Source organism: Mesocricetus auratus, unplaced genomic scaffold, assembly GCF_017639785.1.
Source record: "Mesocricetus auratus isolate SY011 unplaced genomic scaffold, BCM_Maur_2.0 Super-Scaffold_100015, whole genome shotgun sequence".
Classification (NCBI taxonomy): Eukaryota; Metazoa; Chordata; class Mammalia; order Rodentia; family Cricetidae; genus Mesocricetus; species Mesocricetus auratus.
The window spans coordinates 7,741,326-7,760,566 of NW_024429198.1; the positions used below are offsets into that span (position 1 = coordinate 7,741,326).

Below are 19,241 nucleotides of genomic sequence, written 5' to 3' on the forward strand. Positions count from 1 at the left end.
AGAAATGGGCAACGTAAGATGAATAAAACAATTAAAAATATGAGAAGAATCTTATCTCAACAAATGTAAAATACTATCAGTGATAAAAAAAAGAACATCATAGCATTCAGGGAGGCAAAGGCAAGTGGATCTCTATAAGTTGAAGACCAGCCTGGTCTACAGAGTGAATTCCAGGACAGCCAGAGCTACACAGATATACCCTGTTTAAAAAAAAAGAGGGGGGGGAGAAAGTCACCTAATAAGTTTTAAATAGAAAAGATTTACCTTTATTGTCTATTAAATTATGACAGTCAATTACAAAATAAGTCCCATCTTTGGATAATTAAATGGATAAAACATAAGACTTAATGCAAGAGGCACTAGAGAAATGAACTTCTGTATTCAAGAATCAAAGTCAAGGTGCTGCTTTAAATTAGGGAGCCACTCAGAAAACAAGAGAAAAGTATAATGTTTCTCTTTGTCTTCCTTTTTTTCTAATTTCCTTTTAATTTTTGGTTCTTGAAGACATTGTCTTTCAGCACAGTCTTGGCTAGCCCAGAACTCACCATGTTGCTCAGGCTGACCTGGAACTTGTACTGAGTCTCCTGGTTTGTTTCTTCAGTAACAGGATAATGGACATGTACCACTGCACCCACATAGAAAGCTCTTGAAAATCCAAACTATAGCAGACATCTTAAAATCCAATATTTTGGAAGATAAAGTTAACAGAATCATAAAGGAAAAGAAAAGGGCATAATTGGAAAATAACACTTGCTTCAATGGCATAGGTACTAGAAAATGAGGAAAAACAACAGATACATCTAATGATGGCTAATACTCTATTCTAAAAGTTACAGAAGGAGGGTACTAAAGGCACAGCAGTAAGATTTTGAAACACCCACACCAAGCCCAGCATGGTGGCTCACACCTCTAATTCTGGCACTCAGAAGTCTAAGATGGTAAACTCACCAAAAATTCCAAACCACTCTAGGATACATAAAAATTTCCAGACCAACCGGGGCTACAATGCCAGACTCTGTCCCCAAACAATAAAATAAAAATAAATAAATAAATAAATAAATAAATAAATAAACAAATTCTTACCAGGACCCATCATTGAAAATTTTCAGATCACCCATCAGTCCAGTTTTCTGTTTGTTCTCTAATTCATTTCCCTTCCTCCGTCTGCTTCATTTTGTTCTATAACATACAAAAATAACTCCTTCTGGCTGATTTCACTGTCGTGTTACTCCTAGACATGTCTCCCAGATCTTTCTTTGCCTTGAGTAATATCTTTAGTTATTTATTCTATCCTTCTCCCTTTTGTAGGCAGTCCTAACTTAGGGAACCTACTAAAAGTCTTTGGTCCTTCAAGCTTTAGCAATACTAGTGACTTTTTGCTATTTCTAATCTCCAGCTTACTTTACTCTTCTACTTGGAATCTCAGCTCTTCTAACACCTTGAATTCTGTTCCTTCTATTAAACTCCTGCTGAATTGTCTAGCATAGGCTCTATTTTCCTGACTAGAACCTCACTGATACAATCAATCATACACAGAAGATACTAAAATCTCTAAGGATAAAAAGAAAATAGCATTTAAGAAAAAAGAATCAGAATGATAACAACAAGAGCTACAAAACAATAGAATAAACAATAAAATCAAAGTCTTGAGGAAAACAATCTTCAAACATTAATTTTACACCCAGCTAAACTGTCAACTAGGTGTTGTGACTATTATTATAACACCAAATGTTTTCTGATGTTAAAACTACCAATTTTTTTACCATTAATACCCTCTTATTCAAAACAAATACAAAATTTAAGAACAAAAGAGGAGATGTGATATCCAAGAAAAGGAGATGCAATGCAAGAGAGAACTAAAGAACAACTCCAAACTGTTGTTAAAAAAAGAAATTATTACAAGTTGGAGCAGAAAAATAAGGTTAAAAATAATAATATCATTACAAAAAAACTTTTACTAAAGCAATAAAAATGAAATAGTGAGAACTATATGGGAGTAAATAAGAAAACAGTCATTAAACTCCACAGGAGGTACCAGAGAAACAACAGGTGCTCATAAAACAACATATGATTATGCTGTAAGTATTTAAAGGGGAAAAATGAAAAAAGGGCTCCAGCTATCATGTTTTAGCTTTCCTTCAAATTTTATTTTGTGAAAACCTCTCTAACAAGAAACTTTCTTATAAAATATTAGAGGTATAAAAGGAAAAGTAAACATTAGCAGAGAAAAAGTATGTCAAATAATGTAATCTTTTCTCCATTTCAGGAAACAAGATATAGTACCAAAATTTTAATATCAAAAACAATATAGTCTGTTTTAAAAGCATGCAGGCAATATCACAAAATAAAATCATTAACAATAGTCATCTCTGAATAATCAGAAGCACAGAATGGAGGAACAAGGGGGGAATTCGTGCATGTCTACTATAAATTATCTTTAATTAAATGCACTACTTTTTTCATTCATTGTATCATGACCTTTCTATCTGGAAAGCTACGTATTGTTTTTACTTAACAACATCAGGGAAAGAAAATGAAGTTCACCCAATGAAAAAGCCAACCATTAAAGGGCAGCGGATGAATAGATCTCAAAACTGCCAAACACAATAGGAAGAATGGATTGAGGCCAGGAGTAGGATTTACAGGAAGGAAACCCAGGGATGCTGCCAGGCCAAAAAAGTGTCTACAACTTTGGCTCACACAGTCCTAAGAAACAGTAGCAAGAACAACATGTCTTGGAAAGTCAGCTGATTCACTAGTCCAGAATGAATGAATGAGTGAGTGAATGAGTAAGTGAATATCTCTTTCATCTCAGAAATAATACTAATGATTTCTCTAATATAAGGTTAGTTAGTACTGAAGCATTTTCTTCTGGGAAAATTATTTCTTTCAGTGTAACCCTGCACAATCATTGTTCTTATCCATAGGAATAAACATGGCTCAGGACAAATGTTACATTGACCAGCCATACGCATGTTCTAGCCCACCGATTCTTACACTTTTTCTACACAGATCCCATTCATGAAACATTGACTCCTCTCTTCAAATGTATACTCTGTGCCCTTGCAAAGTCTGGTACATGTTTACAAAACCTTAATACACAATAAGGCAGGAAATTATTTAGTTTGATGTTGCCTGTTGGTTTGCTATATGTGGCTTTTATTATGTTTAGTAGGTTCCTGTTATCCCAAATCTCTCCAAGACTTTTATCATGAACTGGTGTTGGATTTTGTCAAAGTCTTTTTCAGCATATAGTGAGATGATAATGTGGTTTTTCTTTTAGAGATTGCTTATATGATGGATTACATTTATGAATTTTCTTATGTTGAACCATCCCTGCATTCCTGGGATGAAACCTACTTGATCATAGTGGATGATTTTTCTGATGTGTTCTTGGATCCAATTTGCCAGGATTTTATTGAGTATTTTTGCATCAATGTTCATGAGTGATATTGGTCTGAAGTTCTCTTTCTTAGCTGTGTTTTGTGTGGCTTGGGTATCAAGGTTATTGAAGTCTCGTAAAAAGAGTTTGGCAAAGACCCTTCTGCTTCTATTGCATGGAGTACTTTAAGGATAATTGGTATAAGCTGTTCTTTGAATTTCTGGTTGAATTATGCACTAAAGCCATCTGGACCTGGGCTTTTATTGGTTGGGAGACTTTTGATGACTGTTTCTATTTCCATAGGTGTTACAGGTTTATTTAAATTGCTTATCTGCTCTTGATTTAATTTTGGTAGGTGATATCTATCCAGAAAATTGTCCATTTCCTTTATATTTTCAAATTTTGTGGAGTACAGGTTTTCAAAGTATGACCTGATGATTCTCTGGATTTCCTCAGTGTCTGTTGTTATGTCCCCCTTTTCATTTCTGATTTTGTTCATTTGCATGTTCACATTCTGCCACTTGCTAAATTTGGATAAAGGTTTGTCTATCTTGTTGATTTTCTCAAAGAACCAACTCTTCATTACATCAAATTAAATGGAGAGAAACTCAAAACAATTCCTCTAGAATCAGGAACAAGACAAGGCTGTCTACTCTCTCCATACCTCTTCAATATTGTACTTGATACAGATGATAAAAGGGCTAAGAAAGAAATCAGATAAGCATCACCCTTTACAATTGCCACAAACAACATAAAATACCTTGGGGTAACCCTAACCAAACAAGTGAAATACCTGTATCACAGGAACTTTGAATCTTTAAAGAAAGAAATTAAAGAAGACACCAGAAAATGGAAAGAACTCCCATGCTCTTGGATAGGTACGATCAACAGTAAAAATGGCAATCTTGCCAAAAGCAATCTAGAGATTCAATGCAATCCCCCATTAAAATCCCAGCACAATTCTTCATAGACCTTGAAAGAACAATTCTCAACTTTATATGGAAAAACAAAAGATTCGGGATAGCCAAAACAACCCTGTTCAACAAGGCAACATCCCCGGAGGCATCAGCATCCCTGACTTGAAGCACTATTATAGAGCTATAGTCCTGAAAACAGATTGGTATTGGCACAAAAATAGACAAGGAAACCAATGGAATCAATTGAAAACCCTGATATTAACCCACACATGTATGAACACTTGGTTTTTGACAAAGAAGCTAAAATTGTACAAGGGAAAAAAAGAAGGCATCTTCAACAAATGGTGCTGGCATAACTGGATGCTGACATGTAGAAGACTGCAGATAGATTCATGTCTATTGCCATACACAAAACTTAAGTCCAAATGGATCAAAGACCTCAACTGAACCTCTTTAGAAGAGAAAGTTGGGGGCACCCTTGAATGAATTGATTCAGGAGACTGCTTCCTGAACATAATCCAGTAGTACAGACACTGAGATCTAAAATTAATAAATGAGACCTCCTGCAACTGGAAGCTTCGGTAAGGCAAAGGACACAGTCAACAAGACAAAACGGCAGCCCACAGAATGGTAAAAGATATTCACTAACCCCACATCTGACAGAGGGCTGATCTCCAAAATTTACAAAGAACTCAAGAAGCAAGTCTCCAAAACACCAAAGGATCCAATCAAAAAATGGAGTACAGAACTAAATAGAGAATTCTCAGTAGAGGAGACTAAAATGGCTGAGAGACATTTGAGAAAGTGTTCAACATCCCAAGCAATCAGGGAAATGCAAATCAAAACAACTCTGGGATACCATCTCACTCCTGCCAGAATGGCTAAAATCAAAAAACTCCAATGACAGTTTATGCTGGAGAGGATGTGGAGAAAGGGGAACACTCCTACACTGCTGGTGACAGTGCCAACTCATACAGTCACTTTGGAAATCAGTATGGAGATTCCTCAGGAAAATGGGAATCAGTATACCACAAGACCCAGCAATTCCACTCTTAGGCATATACCCAAAAGATGGACATTCATACAATAAGGATGTCTGTTCCACTATGTTTATAGCAGCACTATTTGTAATAACTAGAACCTGGAAGCAACCTACATGCTCCTCAACTGAAGAGTGGATAGAGAAAAATGTGGTACATTTACACAATGGAGTACTACTCAGTGTAAAAAAATAGAATCTTGAAATTTGCAGGCAAATGGATGGCACTAGAAGAAACCATCGTGAGTGAGGTAACCCAGTCACAAAAAGACAAACACGGTATGCACTCACTCATATATGGATTTTAGACATGGATCAGGGGAGTGCCAGCATATAATCCCACTCCCAGAAAGTCTGAGAAACAGGAAGGACCCTGAGAGAGACATGCATGGCACCCCAGAGAAAGTGGAATTAGGCAAGATCTCCTGAGAAGATTGGGAGCATTGTGGGAGGGAGTCAGGTAAAAGAGAGGAGAGAAGAGGAGGGGAGAGAAGGACATGGGGGAGCAGAAAGGTTGAGTTGGGGCAAGAATAGAGGAGAGCAGGATGAGAGATACCATATTAGAGGGAGTCATTCTAGGTTTGAGGGGCACTAGTGAGATTTCCAGAGAACTACAAAGATGACACCAACTGGCAAACTAAGCAATAGTGGGGTGGCTACCTTAAATGTCCCTCCCTGATAATGAGATTGATGACTACCTTATATACCATCCTAGAACCTCCATCCAGTGGCTGATGGAAGCAGAAGCAGACACCCACAGCTAAACACTGAACTGAACTCCTGGAACCCAGTGACAGAGAGGGAGGAGTGATAAGCAAAGGGGTCAAGACTGGGCTGGTGAATCCCAGAGAAACAGCTGACCTGAACAAGGGGGAGATCTTGGACCCCAGACTGATGACTGAGAGGCCAGCATGGGACTGATCCAGACCCCCTGAATGTGGGTGTCAATGAGGAGGCCAAGGCAATCTATGGGGCTTTGGGTAGTAGATCAGTAGATCAGTATATATCCCTGGCATGCAAATGGTTCCTTAGGCCCCCATCCCACAATGAGGGATGCTCTCTCAGCCTGGACTCTTGGGAGTGGGCTTAGGCCCTGCCCAGAATGAAATGACAAACTCTAGAGATCCCCCATGGAGGGCCTCACCCTCCCTGGGGAATGGAGTGGGGATTGGGTGGGGAGCTGGGTGGGAGAGGTGAGTGGGCATGTAGGAGAGGGAGCTGGGAATGACATGTGAAGCAAGCTTGTTTCTAATTTAAATATATAATAAAAAATTAAAAAAGAAAAAATAAGACAGGAAATGTTCATCCCCTTAACATGCTTATGGACCCCTGAGAGCCTATGAAAGGATCTACTGCTTTGGTTGTTCTTCTGGGGAAGGCTTTCCAGACCACTGCAGGTACCATCAGTACATCTCAGTGCTAAGGTGCATAACATTTTCTGTGTACTGACCTCGGAGCTCAAGTCTGTGGATATTTTATTATTACGCAGAAGCTTTTAGAGGGTTAGAATTCCATCTTGGAGCACTAGTTCTCCGGGATCAGGTTCACAGTTGTGCTCCCCAGAGAACTCAATAAATAGCCTCTGATAATCAAGAATGTGAAGGTTTACACTTCAGAAAAAAAAACAAATAAATATGGGCAAAGGGGGCTGAAGAGGACACCGAGTCTTGGCCACACTTTGTCAAACACATGTAAGAGTAAAGGAAGCCTGATGAATCAAAGGTGTGTGCTTTGGGTTGTGGGTACAGAGAAAAGAAGGCAACGCTTCAGCCTGTAGACCCAACCAGGCTCACACAGGGGGCTCACACAGCAGGGGCCCTGACACATTTAATCCTTGTCATAAGTTTGCCTCCTTATTGGGCACATCGCTGTTAAAAGGATCAGACTGATGTAGTGGAAAAAGAAAGTCACTGGCCCAAGAGTCAGGGGACACAACTAATCTCAGCTTGGCCACCGCACAGCGCATTCTAAAACCAAATACCAGCGCAGTGGAATTGGAACCACTCCTAGGGCAAAGACCAGACAGCGCCATTAAAATGCCCTTGAGTGAGAGCCACTGCACATGTAGGTGACCCAATACAAACCAATGGTGAAGGCCAGGCAGGCACTTGGCAAAACCTTGTCTGAGCCAGGCCTTAAACCCCAAGAACTTCTCCAATGGGGCATTGCTTGTCATTCTGGGTTACTAGTAACCCTGAGGAGTCTTCAGAACCCCTTTTACCACCTGACACAATCTCCTACAGAATTAATGAAGCTGAACATATGGCTTTGTATTCACAGAACCCATTGTTGACAGGCGTTGCTGTACTAAGATAGTGGGAAAAGCTAACACTTTGCTGTACTAAGACAGATAGTAGGAAAAGCTAACACACCTGAGTCTTTGCATTGGCCATTTGAATGAGAAGAGTTTAGGGTTGATGTCCTTCCAGTTTAGTAATAACAAAAATGGTAAGCAAAATACAGGTTGAGAACCTGAAATGTTTAGAACCATAAGTATTTGGGGTTTCAGATTTTTTTACAATGTTGGTAAATATATATTATTTGGGAGATGGGATCTAAGTCTAATCACAAAATACAATGATGTGTATACACCTTATATATGTGATTTAAAGATAATTTTGTACATCTTAACTGTCTCTGTATTTTGACTGCAAGCCACCACAAGATGTGAGTTTTCCATTTGTGATGTCATGCCAGTACTCGAAGTTTTAGATTTTAGACAGTTTCAGAGTTCAAAATGTTTGCATTGTGGATGCAAAATAGCACTTAACAGCTACCTTTGTCATCTGCTTCCCATGTGCCAATCATACAGGGAGGGGATGCAAGAATGAACATAAACAGGCATGGCTCCTGCTCATAGAGCTTGGCTGAGACCAAAGTCCACCAGAAAACCCCACACTAGAGAGGCATACCGTGATGGAAAGGAACTGTACAGGGGTGGTGTGGCTGTCAGGACAACCATCCTGGGGAGGTGGTATGTGGCTTGAGATCTGAAGGATAAGTAGAACCACTAAGGGCATGAGGCAGCAGGAGCACCAAGCCAGGAATGTAAGAAATAAGAGCAATAGTGGTTACCCTGCCCTGAATACTTAGGTGCCTAGAGTTTCAGTGGATATTATTTATATTAGTTCTTGGGTCTTTTTGTAGCTTACCAGTTATTTCCTTCATGTTCTAGTCAACAAACTAAGGCAGAATTTACAAATATGTCCAAGATAAGTAGTATTTAAAGGCGGGTTCACATCTCCATGTCATGTTCTGTTTGCCTTGTTTTGTTTGAGATAAAGTCTTACTATGTAGCCCAGGCTGGCCACAAACTGGAAATTCTCCTGCTTCTGATCCCAAAGCACTGATATTGCAGACAATATCCTGGGGCTCAAATATGTGTATTTAACCACTGTACCACACTGCCTTCAGTGATGGCCACTGAGCCCCACTAAAGCATGATACATGGAAATGGCATAGGCTTCTACCAGGTTTACAAGTAATATATGTTTGCAATATTATATTAACCTAGAAGAATACATAGTAAGAATCTAAGAATGTGCAGTAATAACTAAACACCTAACCAGGTATTGAACACCCACATTCCCAATGGCAGCCCAGCCTAAACCACCCTGTTTTCTAACACACAACACATGGACCCTTTGGCCACCCACTAGAGTTTGGTAGATCAGGAAGGGACATTTGCTCCAATAGCCTTTGAAAGGACTAAGTTTGAGAAGTTCCACCAAGCCATTATACTTCTCCAAAGTATGAACCAGGAAAGAAATACTGGAGTTACTCCAGGAGGGCAGAATTAACACAAGAAAACTCTAGTAATGTGATTCATCATTTTTAACTTGGTTGATGTAATCATCAATAGGACTAGAATTACTTAGGAGACAAGCCTCTGGACATATTTATGAAGGATTCTCTCTAGGTTGAGTTAATTGAGGTGAAAAGACACACTAAATGTGGGCAACACCATTCCATGGTCTGGGATGCCCAGAATACATAACAAAGAAAGTGAATTGACCACCAGACCTCATCGATTCATCTGTGTCCTGACTATGTGCACCATGTGTCCAGCTATCTCACCATGCTGCCCCTGCTTCATCATGTTCACGGTGATGTACCATACCCATGAGCCAAAATAAGTTTTCTTCCTTAAGTTTCTTTTGTGGGATATTTTTTCACCGTATCTTAGTCACTTTTCTATTGCTGTAAAGAGACACCATGACCAATGCAACTTTCAAAAGGAAAGCATTTAATTGGGGGCTTGCTTACAGGTTCAGAGATTTAGTCCATCATTATCACAGCAGGGAGAATGGAAGAACACATGGTACTGGAGCCAGTAGCTAAGAGCTACATTCTGATCTACAGGCTGAGAGAGAGAGGAACGAGGGGAGGGAGGGAGGGAGGGAGGGAGGGAGGGAGGGAGGGAGGGAGGGAGGGAGGGAGGGAGGGAGGGAGGGAGGGAACACCTGGCCTGGCATGGGCTTTTGAAACCTCAAAGTCCAAACCCAATGACATACTTTCTCCAAGGCCACCTCTAACTTCAACAAGGCCACACCTCCCAACCCTTCTAATCCTTTCAAATAGTGGTGCTCCCTTGTAACCAAGCATTCAAATATATGAGCCTATGGGGACCATTCTTATCAAACCACCACACACAGCAATGAGAAATGCAACTAATATGATGAAACTGATTGTCACAGTAGTCATAGAGCCAAGTATGGTGGACAACACTTGTAATTCCTACCCTTCCAAGGTTGAGGCAAGAGTATCAGACATCTTTAACTACATAGTGAGTTCAAGGCAAGTTTGAGATCCTATCGAAAAAGTTTAAAAAAAAAGTCAAGGCAGTGGATGGATTTCAAACACCAAAATTCAGACAGGTAATAAGGCATAGAGCTTAACACACACACTAACATAAGTAAAACGAGAAATCTTGAGTGTTTTGAGTGCATTTTTCAGTGCCAAAAACCTGGTTGACATCTTTTAATATATAATCTTCCTAAATGTTTCCATGGAGACACTGGGCATTCCATGCAGGGATCTCTCTGTATGACATCTTACATTCCATCTATTTTTGTCACTATTTTCCTTTATTTTTGTAAATTTCTTACATATGCACAATGAAAAATGATTCTATCTGCCTCCCACGCACCTCTAATCTCTTCATGTATTCCAAACATGTCCCTTCCCAACTTCATATCTCTTTTTTAAAAATCCACTAAATCTAGTTATTGTTGCTTATATATACATGCCCTCCACTGGAGAATGGGAAACCTACTGTTGGCCACATCCTCAATAAGAAATTAATCTCTCTCCCCTGTTGATAATTTTTAAAGAGTGATGGAGATGAAGACCAGTTTTACAAAGCAAAGTTCTATCAATCAGGCCTAAGGAGATGGCTCATTTGGTAGAGTTCTTACTGCAAAAGTTTTAGGGCCTGAGTTCAACCTCCAGAATCCATGTAAAAGTACAGGCATACATAACAGCATTTACCTGTAATCCAAGATTAGGGAAGGCAGATACAGAAAGACCCCTGGAAGTTATTGACCAGCCCTTCTAGCTGAACCAATAAGCATCAGGTTCTATGAGAAACACTATCTCCATAAACAAATAAGATGAGAATAATAAAGACAGCCTACATTAACCACTGACCTCAACATACATGTATACACACAGGCACACAAGCTTGAGTACACATATGCCCACACATACACATAAAAAATTGAGTTAATCCATCCAAGTTTAGCAAGCAAAAATATAAAATCATTGTACTATTAAAACAGTCAAATCATTTTGCTATTAAAAGAAATCACTGTTATTCTGTCCTTCCAATGTTGCAGTATAGCTTGTTTAAAAAAATAATTTCATATATTTCCATTTTTGAAAAGATCATAACCTTTACAGCTGACAACAAGCTAATATGAATGTGACTCTAATAAACGTAAAATTGGATCAGGAATTTCATTCAGTTTCCAATGCTAAAACAAAACTTCAAAGGCACAAGGCCTTCCTCACCCTGGACAATGTAATCCTTAATGCCTGTGCCATTTTTTGTTTCAGTTATCCTAAGAAAACATGTCAGTTAAGAAAAGCATAAAACCTTCACCAAAGAAAAATAAAAGGGAATTTATTTCTCAACCTGAGATAGTCTCTCAACCCCCCATAACAATCACTTTGCATCATGCACCAATAAGACAGAATAACATCATCTGTAGGGACACAAACAGATAAGAAATCTGTGGCATGCTCTTTCACCTTAAAGTTCAGACAACTCAGTACCATATTGGGATCCTTGCCAGTGCCATAAAAGTCATAATTTGATATATTTTATTTTCATTCAACATACTTAATATAATATGTCAATTCAACTAGATGCAACTTTAAGCAATAGACACAGTAGCATAAGCACTACGAGATAAAAGCATTAAAAGGAAACAAACATACAAAAAAATCAGACTCTGCTCAGAGGCCACGTGATTGTCGGGGAAAGGTTGGGGCAGATGAGAGCTCATGGGCCCACAAAACTTGCTGGGTAGGAGATAAAGACAGAGGTGCAGCGCCCATGCTAGGCTCTGTGAACTTAAATTCTGTACACACAGATAGGATAGCCCATGAATGCAAATATGAGAAGCTAAGTGACCTGGAGGAAAGCTGAGTCTGCGAGATGCCTTCAGACTGATGAGGCATCCCATGGCACTGGTCTAGATTCCTTGAGGGCCCAGGCTGCTGACTCTACCTCTTTTGCTCCCTCCCACAGCCACCACGGCCACCTGTGCAGACTAACCTTGGCAACAACCGGTGCTCCAAAGCACTACAGAAAACAGAAAAGGGTAAAGTGAAGAACTGGGTGGTGGAGCACACACACTCAGAGAGAGAGAGAGGGGGGGGGCGAGGGAGGGAGAACACACCCTGGGTTTGACTCGCAGAACTGAGAAAAAAAAGGAAAGGAAAATGAATGCATTTTCAGAATTCGAATAAATTATAACCACCTCAATTCTATTTAAAATTATAAGTTGTATTGATTTTAAAAGTCAAGCGGCATGGAGTGGCAATATTACAATTCACAGATGCTAATACTCTTAAAAACACTAGAATAGGGTTTGGAAAACACTAAGAACTGTCGCAGCAGCAATGTCTTCTTAATGAGATTTTGCTTGGACTAGAATTGAAATAAGACTTAGGTTTCTCCCCAAGAATAAGTGATAATCCAGAATATCTAGGAAGTATATTGAGAAGCCAACTGTTGTCCAATAAGTCTCATTAATGTCAGACAACATAAGAGGAAATAATTGAACTTTACAACTTCAGGGAGAAATCCAGACACACAACACTCTCACTGAGTTTTCAAATCATAAAGTTAATATGGATCATTAGATAAAATAATACAGAGGCAAACATATAATACCTTTATATTCTCATTATTGTCAGGGAAGGGAAGAGAAGAGAGACCAGCACACCGAGTCCAGCCCACTAAGTCAAAAGCCCTTTCCTAGTCCTGTCCCAAGAAAGGGTTAGCCATTATGGCACTGGACATCTCAGAAACAAAGCTACAAGTGCCAAAGGCTGCCCAAACAATAGCACCCAGGACTGAGCTCTTTTAAAATGAATTAGTATCAAGAGCACTGCTGGAGTGGGAAGACCTAGAACACCCAAGTAGGAAGCAGCTTGCCGCAGAAGAAAAAAAACCCACTGCCCTGCAAGAGACAGGAGCAGACCAACCAAGAAGAGGACACGGATTGTCAAAAGAGAGAGCCTCCAAAGCCTAAAATACCTCTGCCACCAAGGCCTGGACAAATTAGCCGTGCAAAACTTGGGCACTCCTTCAACTGCCTCCTCCCACCACCCTCCTGACTTAGTAAACTCTGGGAGTCTACAGACAGCCTGCTCTGCAATTGCAGGTCCCCAGGAAAATGCAGTTTTCCACCCCTGCAGCTGTTGCAAAGGAGAAGTATAAGTGAATGGCAGGAATGATGATGGGATGGGGGAAGGGGGAGGAAAAGTGGCCAGGAAAACACACACACACACACACACACACACACACACACACACACAGAGAGAGAGAGAGAGAGCGCAACAGTGACATTCAGACTTGAACTTGGAATTTTTGAATGGCTCAGAATGGGATACTTTGTCACCTCTGGTTTAATTAGAAGCCTGTTTTCAGGATGCTGAAGGGCGGGGCTCATAATCAAGCACTTACGTAATCCTCCTCATTGAGCCCTTGTTTCTCAACAGAACTTTTCACCTCCATGGAAAACTTCTCAAACTCAGGTTTCACGGTCCTCAGTAGGGTGACTGTTTGGAGGGATGAGTACGCTTGCTTAGCTTCAAAGTCGTGTTTGTCTCCTCTCCTCCACGAGCCATCTCCTACGGGAGAAATGAAAATATTTATAATTCCAAGCCAGTCACCATAAAGAGGCCATTCTCTCTTTTCAACTGCAATGTGTCCCTACATGGTACTTTTGACAGCTGAGGCAAGAGGTATTGTCATAGTTTTGCACTTGGGTATGATGTGGCAATGTCAAAATCATTAAAGGAGAGGGAGGCTCTTTGGACACATGTTCCTTTGAAATGTGAGAGAGATAGACAAGCTCTGTTGATGTAATTGTCTTATAATAACTACGGAATTGTCATTGTCACCACCCTCCCACCCCAGAACTGGGGTACTGCAGAAGCAAAGGGAAGATTTTGCTCCTTTCCATTCATACTTACAATCCACCATGGAAGTGAACCAAATCTATTTCTATGCCATTCGGCCTGGAATGGCAGGTTACAGTAAGGCATGAGATGCATGCAAACTAAGTACTGTTTAAAGTCAGGGGTCTCTGATATTCCTTCATCTCTCTGGGATGAAAAGTTACTCGTATGGACTTGAGGGTTTATATCTTTATGGTACTGGCAACATCATCAAAGTTACTCATTAAGCAATGTTAAATGTGTGTAAAGTATAATGAGTATTTTGAGCATAAATAATAAAAGATAGATAGATCATACATACATACATACAAACATGGAAGATGGATGGTAGACATCTTAAACACCTTTTATACATAAACTCAATCCTCATAATATCCTTCCTACTTGGCAGATATGGAAACAGATACAGAGGCACGGAGCAACCTGTTGCTTCCCAGCTCCTGCCTCACAAAATTGAATGCCAATCATCTGTGTAAGTATCATTATCTTCTCTTGATTCCATCTTTGGGGCTTGAAGACAAGGTGGACCTCTATCTTGTGATAATAAGATGAGTTACAAATGGAGCATCATTACAAATCCTGAAGCTCTCTGAAAACAAGATTACAGCCTGATAGATACCATGTCCATTAACTATACACCTCAAGCCCCAGTCTGCAATGATGGCTTGAACCTCACAGCTCCGTAGCAATGAGACCTCTGGGACCTCATGGGACCTCTGGGAACACGGACAGGTCTATGGTACTCACCCTACAGTTCCAGAAGGTCACTGAAGAATGAATGACTCTGGGATCTCATGACCGCTTGAGTCATATGCATCTGACTGCATGCATGGTACATGCGCAACTCTACAATAGCCATAGAGGACATCATAAATGTCTTCAACAATCTCCATCAAGTTTGTGAAAGAGACTTGAACTATAAAACAGCCATGTAGCATACTAGAGGCATGGGGGACAGAAAAATAGCAGAGAAAAGAGACAATGAGCTCCAATCAGGAGCCATCTCATGTGAAGTCAAGGACTAGTCTAGTCTTAAATGTGTAAATAGGATTTTGATAGGTGGAGAAGAAGGTGGAAAGGCGGGTCTGGCAGAACCCACACCACCAGCAAAGGTGCAAACGTGTATAGCATCCAGCAGGAAGATGAATCTCAGTGTGGAAGATGAGAAAAGCCAGAAGTGGAGAATGTGTTTATGGAAGTCATCTGTTTCATCAGAATCCTAATAATAGCAACCATTTATTAATTGCTTACTATGCCTAAGGAGTTACTAAAACATACATAAGACAAAGCTGAGAACACAGTTTGTCAAAGACTAAACTTGTGTTCATTGACCATAAAATTAAATTTCAAGCCACCAGACATAGTTTGACAAAAGTCATCCTCCCTCCTCCTCCTCTTCCTCTCCTGTGCCCTCTCCCAGATCCTTCGGAGGGGACAGCCTAGGAGATATCATGCCTATCTCTGGAGCCAGCGAGCTGTGCTTTCTGTCAAATGCAGAGGAACCCAGAAGGGTTCTCAGTCCTCAAGACCCAGACAGCATAGCGGTCGCTAGCCTTTATTAAGTAATGTTCTTGTTTTCAATTTTACTTATTTTTAATAATGTATATGTGCCTACTCATCTGTATAATGCACCACATGAATTCACATGCTTGCAGAGACCAAAAGAGAGCATTGGACCTCCTTAAATGGAATTACAGGGGACTGTTGAACTGCCAAATTCAGATGCTGAGAACCTAACTCAGATCTTCTGCAAGAGCAGTACACACTTAACTGCTGAGCCATCCCTCAGGGCCCCACTGGCTCCTTTTTTAATTGAATCAACGTGTCAAGACTCTGCTGAAGCTGGTATACAGCACGAACTACTTCCCTATCATACATGAGTGCTTGAATTTGATTCCCCAGACTAGGCTTAAGAAGCCACAAGTAGGGGGTGCTTATCAGTACTGATCTTTCTCGATGAAGAAAATTATCATTTTTCATCAATGGAGAAAAGTTCAGCTTTCTCCAGAGACTTAAAAGTGAAGATTCTTAACCTTGTGGAGTCTTATGCTATGTTAGAAAAAAAGAAGAAATATAACAGCAATTATCTCAGTAAATGAAACAGGAAGAACATATGTTTCAAAAATAAGTGCTATCCAGTCTAATAATGCCATCAAATATGACCTAAAATATAGTAACTTTAGAGTTTTGTTTACTAGAAAGAAAGCAACAGAAATTATAGTGCTGAAAAAATTCAAACCAACATAAGTAGGTGTCTGTTCACAACCGTAACTTCTTCAGTGAGCTCTTCTCCCACACCCCGGCGCTGTTGAACATGAGGAAAGTAGATATTGATTTGGTGTGGTGTCCCATCAGTGGGGACAAATTTAATTCAGCAGACAACTAGGTGCCACTGGAGATTTATGAGCGGAACAGAAGAAAGACAGGATGAGGACCGTGCCTTAGGAAATAGCAGTGGATTAGAGTAGAGAGACACTGAGCATTCTCAGTCACAGTAATCCAAGCAGGAGGTAAGAGAGGTCATATGTGGCAAGTCACACACCAGAAACACAAAACTGGCCTCCAGGAGGGCAAGCGCACTAAGCTTCCTCTTCTTATTTCTCTCTTTTTCTTTCTTTTTCTTTCCTTTTCTTTCCTCTTCGGCATTTTTTATACAATAACAATTTTTTCAAAAAATAAATATTTTTTACTTTTATAATCATAAAAAGAGATAGGACCCCTGAGAATGAAAACAAGACAGCTGTACAAGAGGAATCCCAAACTCTACAATGGCTAGGGAGGGGTGGTCAGCAGAGAAGGAATTGCAACACAAATGACATGACACCAAAGGGAAGAAGAAAAGCAGTGATCCCTAGAAGAAAAAGCCGAGTGAAGCAGAGGAGGGAAAGAAATGATGACATCAGTTAGTGTCGCTGCAGATCCAAAGTGACGGCGGAATGCCCACAAGATCCTGCCAAGCTAAGGTTAGAAACGGGTCTGAAGCCAGGGAGAATACAGGCTAAAAAAGCCTTTGGGTGTCATTTATACACAGATCAGGGTTGGAGCCCAGAGGTTGTCTAAAGAAGAAAGTGCAGGAGGAAAAGGAGAGGACTGAGCACAGACAGTTGTTAATGAACAGAAATCACTAGGAGATAAAGGGGCACTAACAAAACCTGAAGATGAGCAGTGGCCTCAAAGGAGTAAGAAGAAACCATCCCAGGCTGTCCTAGAGCTATGTCATCTCATGTAGTGGCCACCAGCTGCACATGTTATCATTTAAATTCAAATTAACTGAAAATTCAATTCCTTCATCATGTTTGCCACATTTCAAGTATTCAATGGTCAGCCACGTGCGCTATGTGACCAGGCTACCCAGGCAACACAAAATAGAATGTAGCTAGCCCAGAGTGGCAGTGCATGCCTATAATGGCTGGAACTCAAAATCTGTAGGTAATTTTACAAGCTTTGCAACTAGCATGTTTATAAACTCTTGAAAACCCAGAAAGGGAAGACAGTCTGTGTTTAGCAATTCTATGGCCAGGAAGCTGGCTTTAGTGACTGCTACCTATGCTCCAACAACTGTGACATCCTGCAACTCCCAGCACCTACCAGGGACTGAGAATACAGTAGGCCTTCAATGTATGTGACCTGAAATTAAGGAATATCTGAGACATCATGTAATCTGCCCAAGAACTGATTGCCTGTCATTCACCTACCCTGACCGCCTACCATTGTGGCTCTTCAGTTCTAGTGACTGTACGTGAAAGAAAAGCACCAATCACGCCTCATCTGACCCACTCCTCACAGTCCCCGTGTCACACAGTGCTAGGGGCAGGGCTCCCAGACACACCCAACAGTATTGCTCACCACTCTATGTAGCTGCTTTGCCTGTGTCTTAGATTCTCGTAGAAATCCCATGAAAAAGATTGCAAGGTGATGCCTTACAAATGAGGAAACCAAGGAGCTAGGAGATTAATCATAGAAACAGGAGCAAATGCAAACCAGGGTCCAGATACTTGATCCCTGTCCCATGTATGTTCAACTCCTCAAAGTTGAGACACCCCAAGATTTAAGACTGTGTCTCCAGTGCACAACAAATGGATTCTAAAGAAAATGGAAACACAGGAAAAGCAGAAATCCTAAAACGCTGCCAGGCAACCACTACAGTCAAAGGATTATTAGAGACTTCCTTTCTTTTTCCTCTTTGCTCCAAACTGACTTTAATGTGCATCTATCATCTTTGTGGCAAAGCATTATAAATCCAATCCCTCCTCTTGTGTCCTTCAAACCTCACCTGAATTCCTGCTGTCTGAGTTCTCAGGAAGGCAAGGGGAGGGCAGCAGCAACAGTCTTAACAGTTGCAGTTGGGATTGTGCAAGTAACTTCCCACTCTATACCTTTGGAGTAGGTACTAAGAAAACTAATACAGCTAGAGAGAAATGCCAGTAGATATCATGAAAGTGTCTGTAAGACAATATAATTATCTACTCTCTACATTTTTAAGAGCGGTTTTAAAATCCCTTCAAGCACTTTAATTCCCCAATATTGTACTGTACACTGAACTCTTGTTGCCATAAAATTTCAGCAAGCCTGAAGATAACTCTGAGGGCTCACCAAGATGGAGGCATTCAGTAATCAAAGAATACAGACACTCTGTCAACTATGTTTTCCAAAAGTTCCAGTGAAAATGGATGCCTTTCATCTAGAACAGAGGTTCTCAACACATGGGTCAAGACCCCTTTGTGAGTCGAATATTAACCTGCAAATCAAATATTTACATTACGATTCATAACAGCAGCAAAATTACAGTTAAGAAGTAGCAATGAAATAATTTTATGGTTGGAGGTCACCACAGCACGAGGAACTGTATCAAGGAGCCACAGCGTTAGGAAGGTTGAGAACCACTGCTCTAGAACTGGTTCACAGTTGTGTGAGGAGCCACAGGGAAAGCTGGTCATGGAAGAACTTTTTGGAATCACAGCTCTGATTATGGGGGTTTAAATTATAGACCCTTATAATGATCCCCCAGAACTCTGGTTCTGGTGACTCTGCCCACTAAAGGATTCTATTGGTCACTTCCTCTCTGAGGAAGAAAACCCTCCAGGGTCTGTGGAAGACACAAGGAGACACCACACTACATCCTCCATCCCTCCCTCCTTGCTCAAAGAATCCCACACTGGTTTTCGTATTAGGGAGCCCAGCTGAGAATAAAATTTCTGACCAGACTTTT

General features: G+C 40.5%; 1 protein-coding gene across 4 annotated transcripts in view; it reads right to left on the minus strand.

Moving 5' to 3' along the window:
* The window catches only part of Npr3 (natriuretic peptide receptor 3), a 71,924-nt gene that overhangs the window by 36,335 nt on the left and 16,348 nt on the right, over positions 1–19,241 (minus strand). For all 4 annotated transcript variants that reach the window (XM_040757622.1, XM_040757623.1, XM_040757621.1 and 1 more), the window contains exon 3: positions 13,536–13,702. In XM_040757622.1, the coding sequence (XP_040613556.1) occupies positions 13,536–13,702 (167 nt within the window). The remainder of the gene's footprint in view (positions 1–13,535; positions 13,703–19,241) is intronic.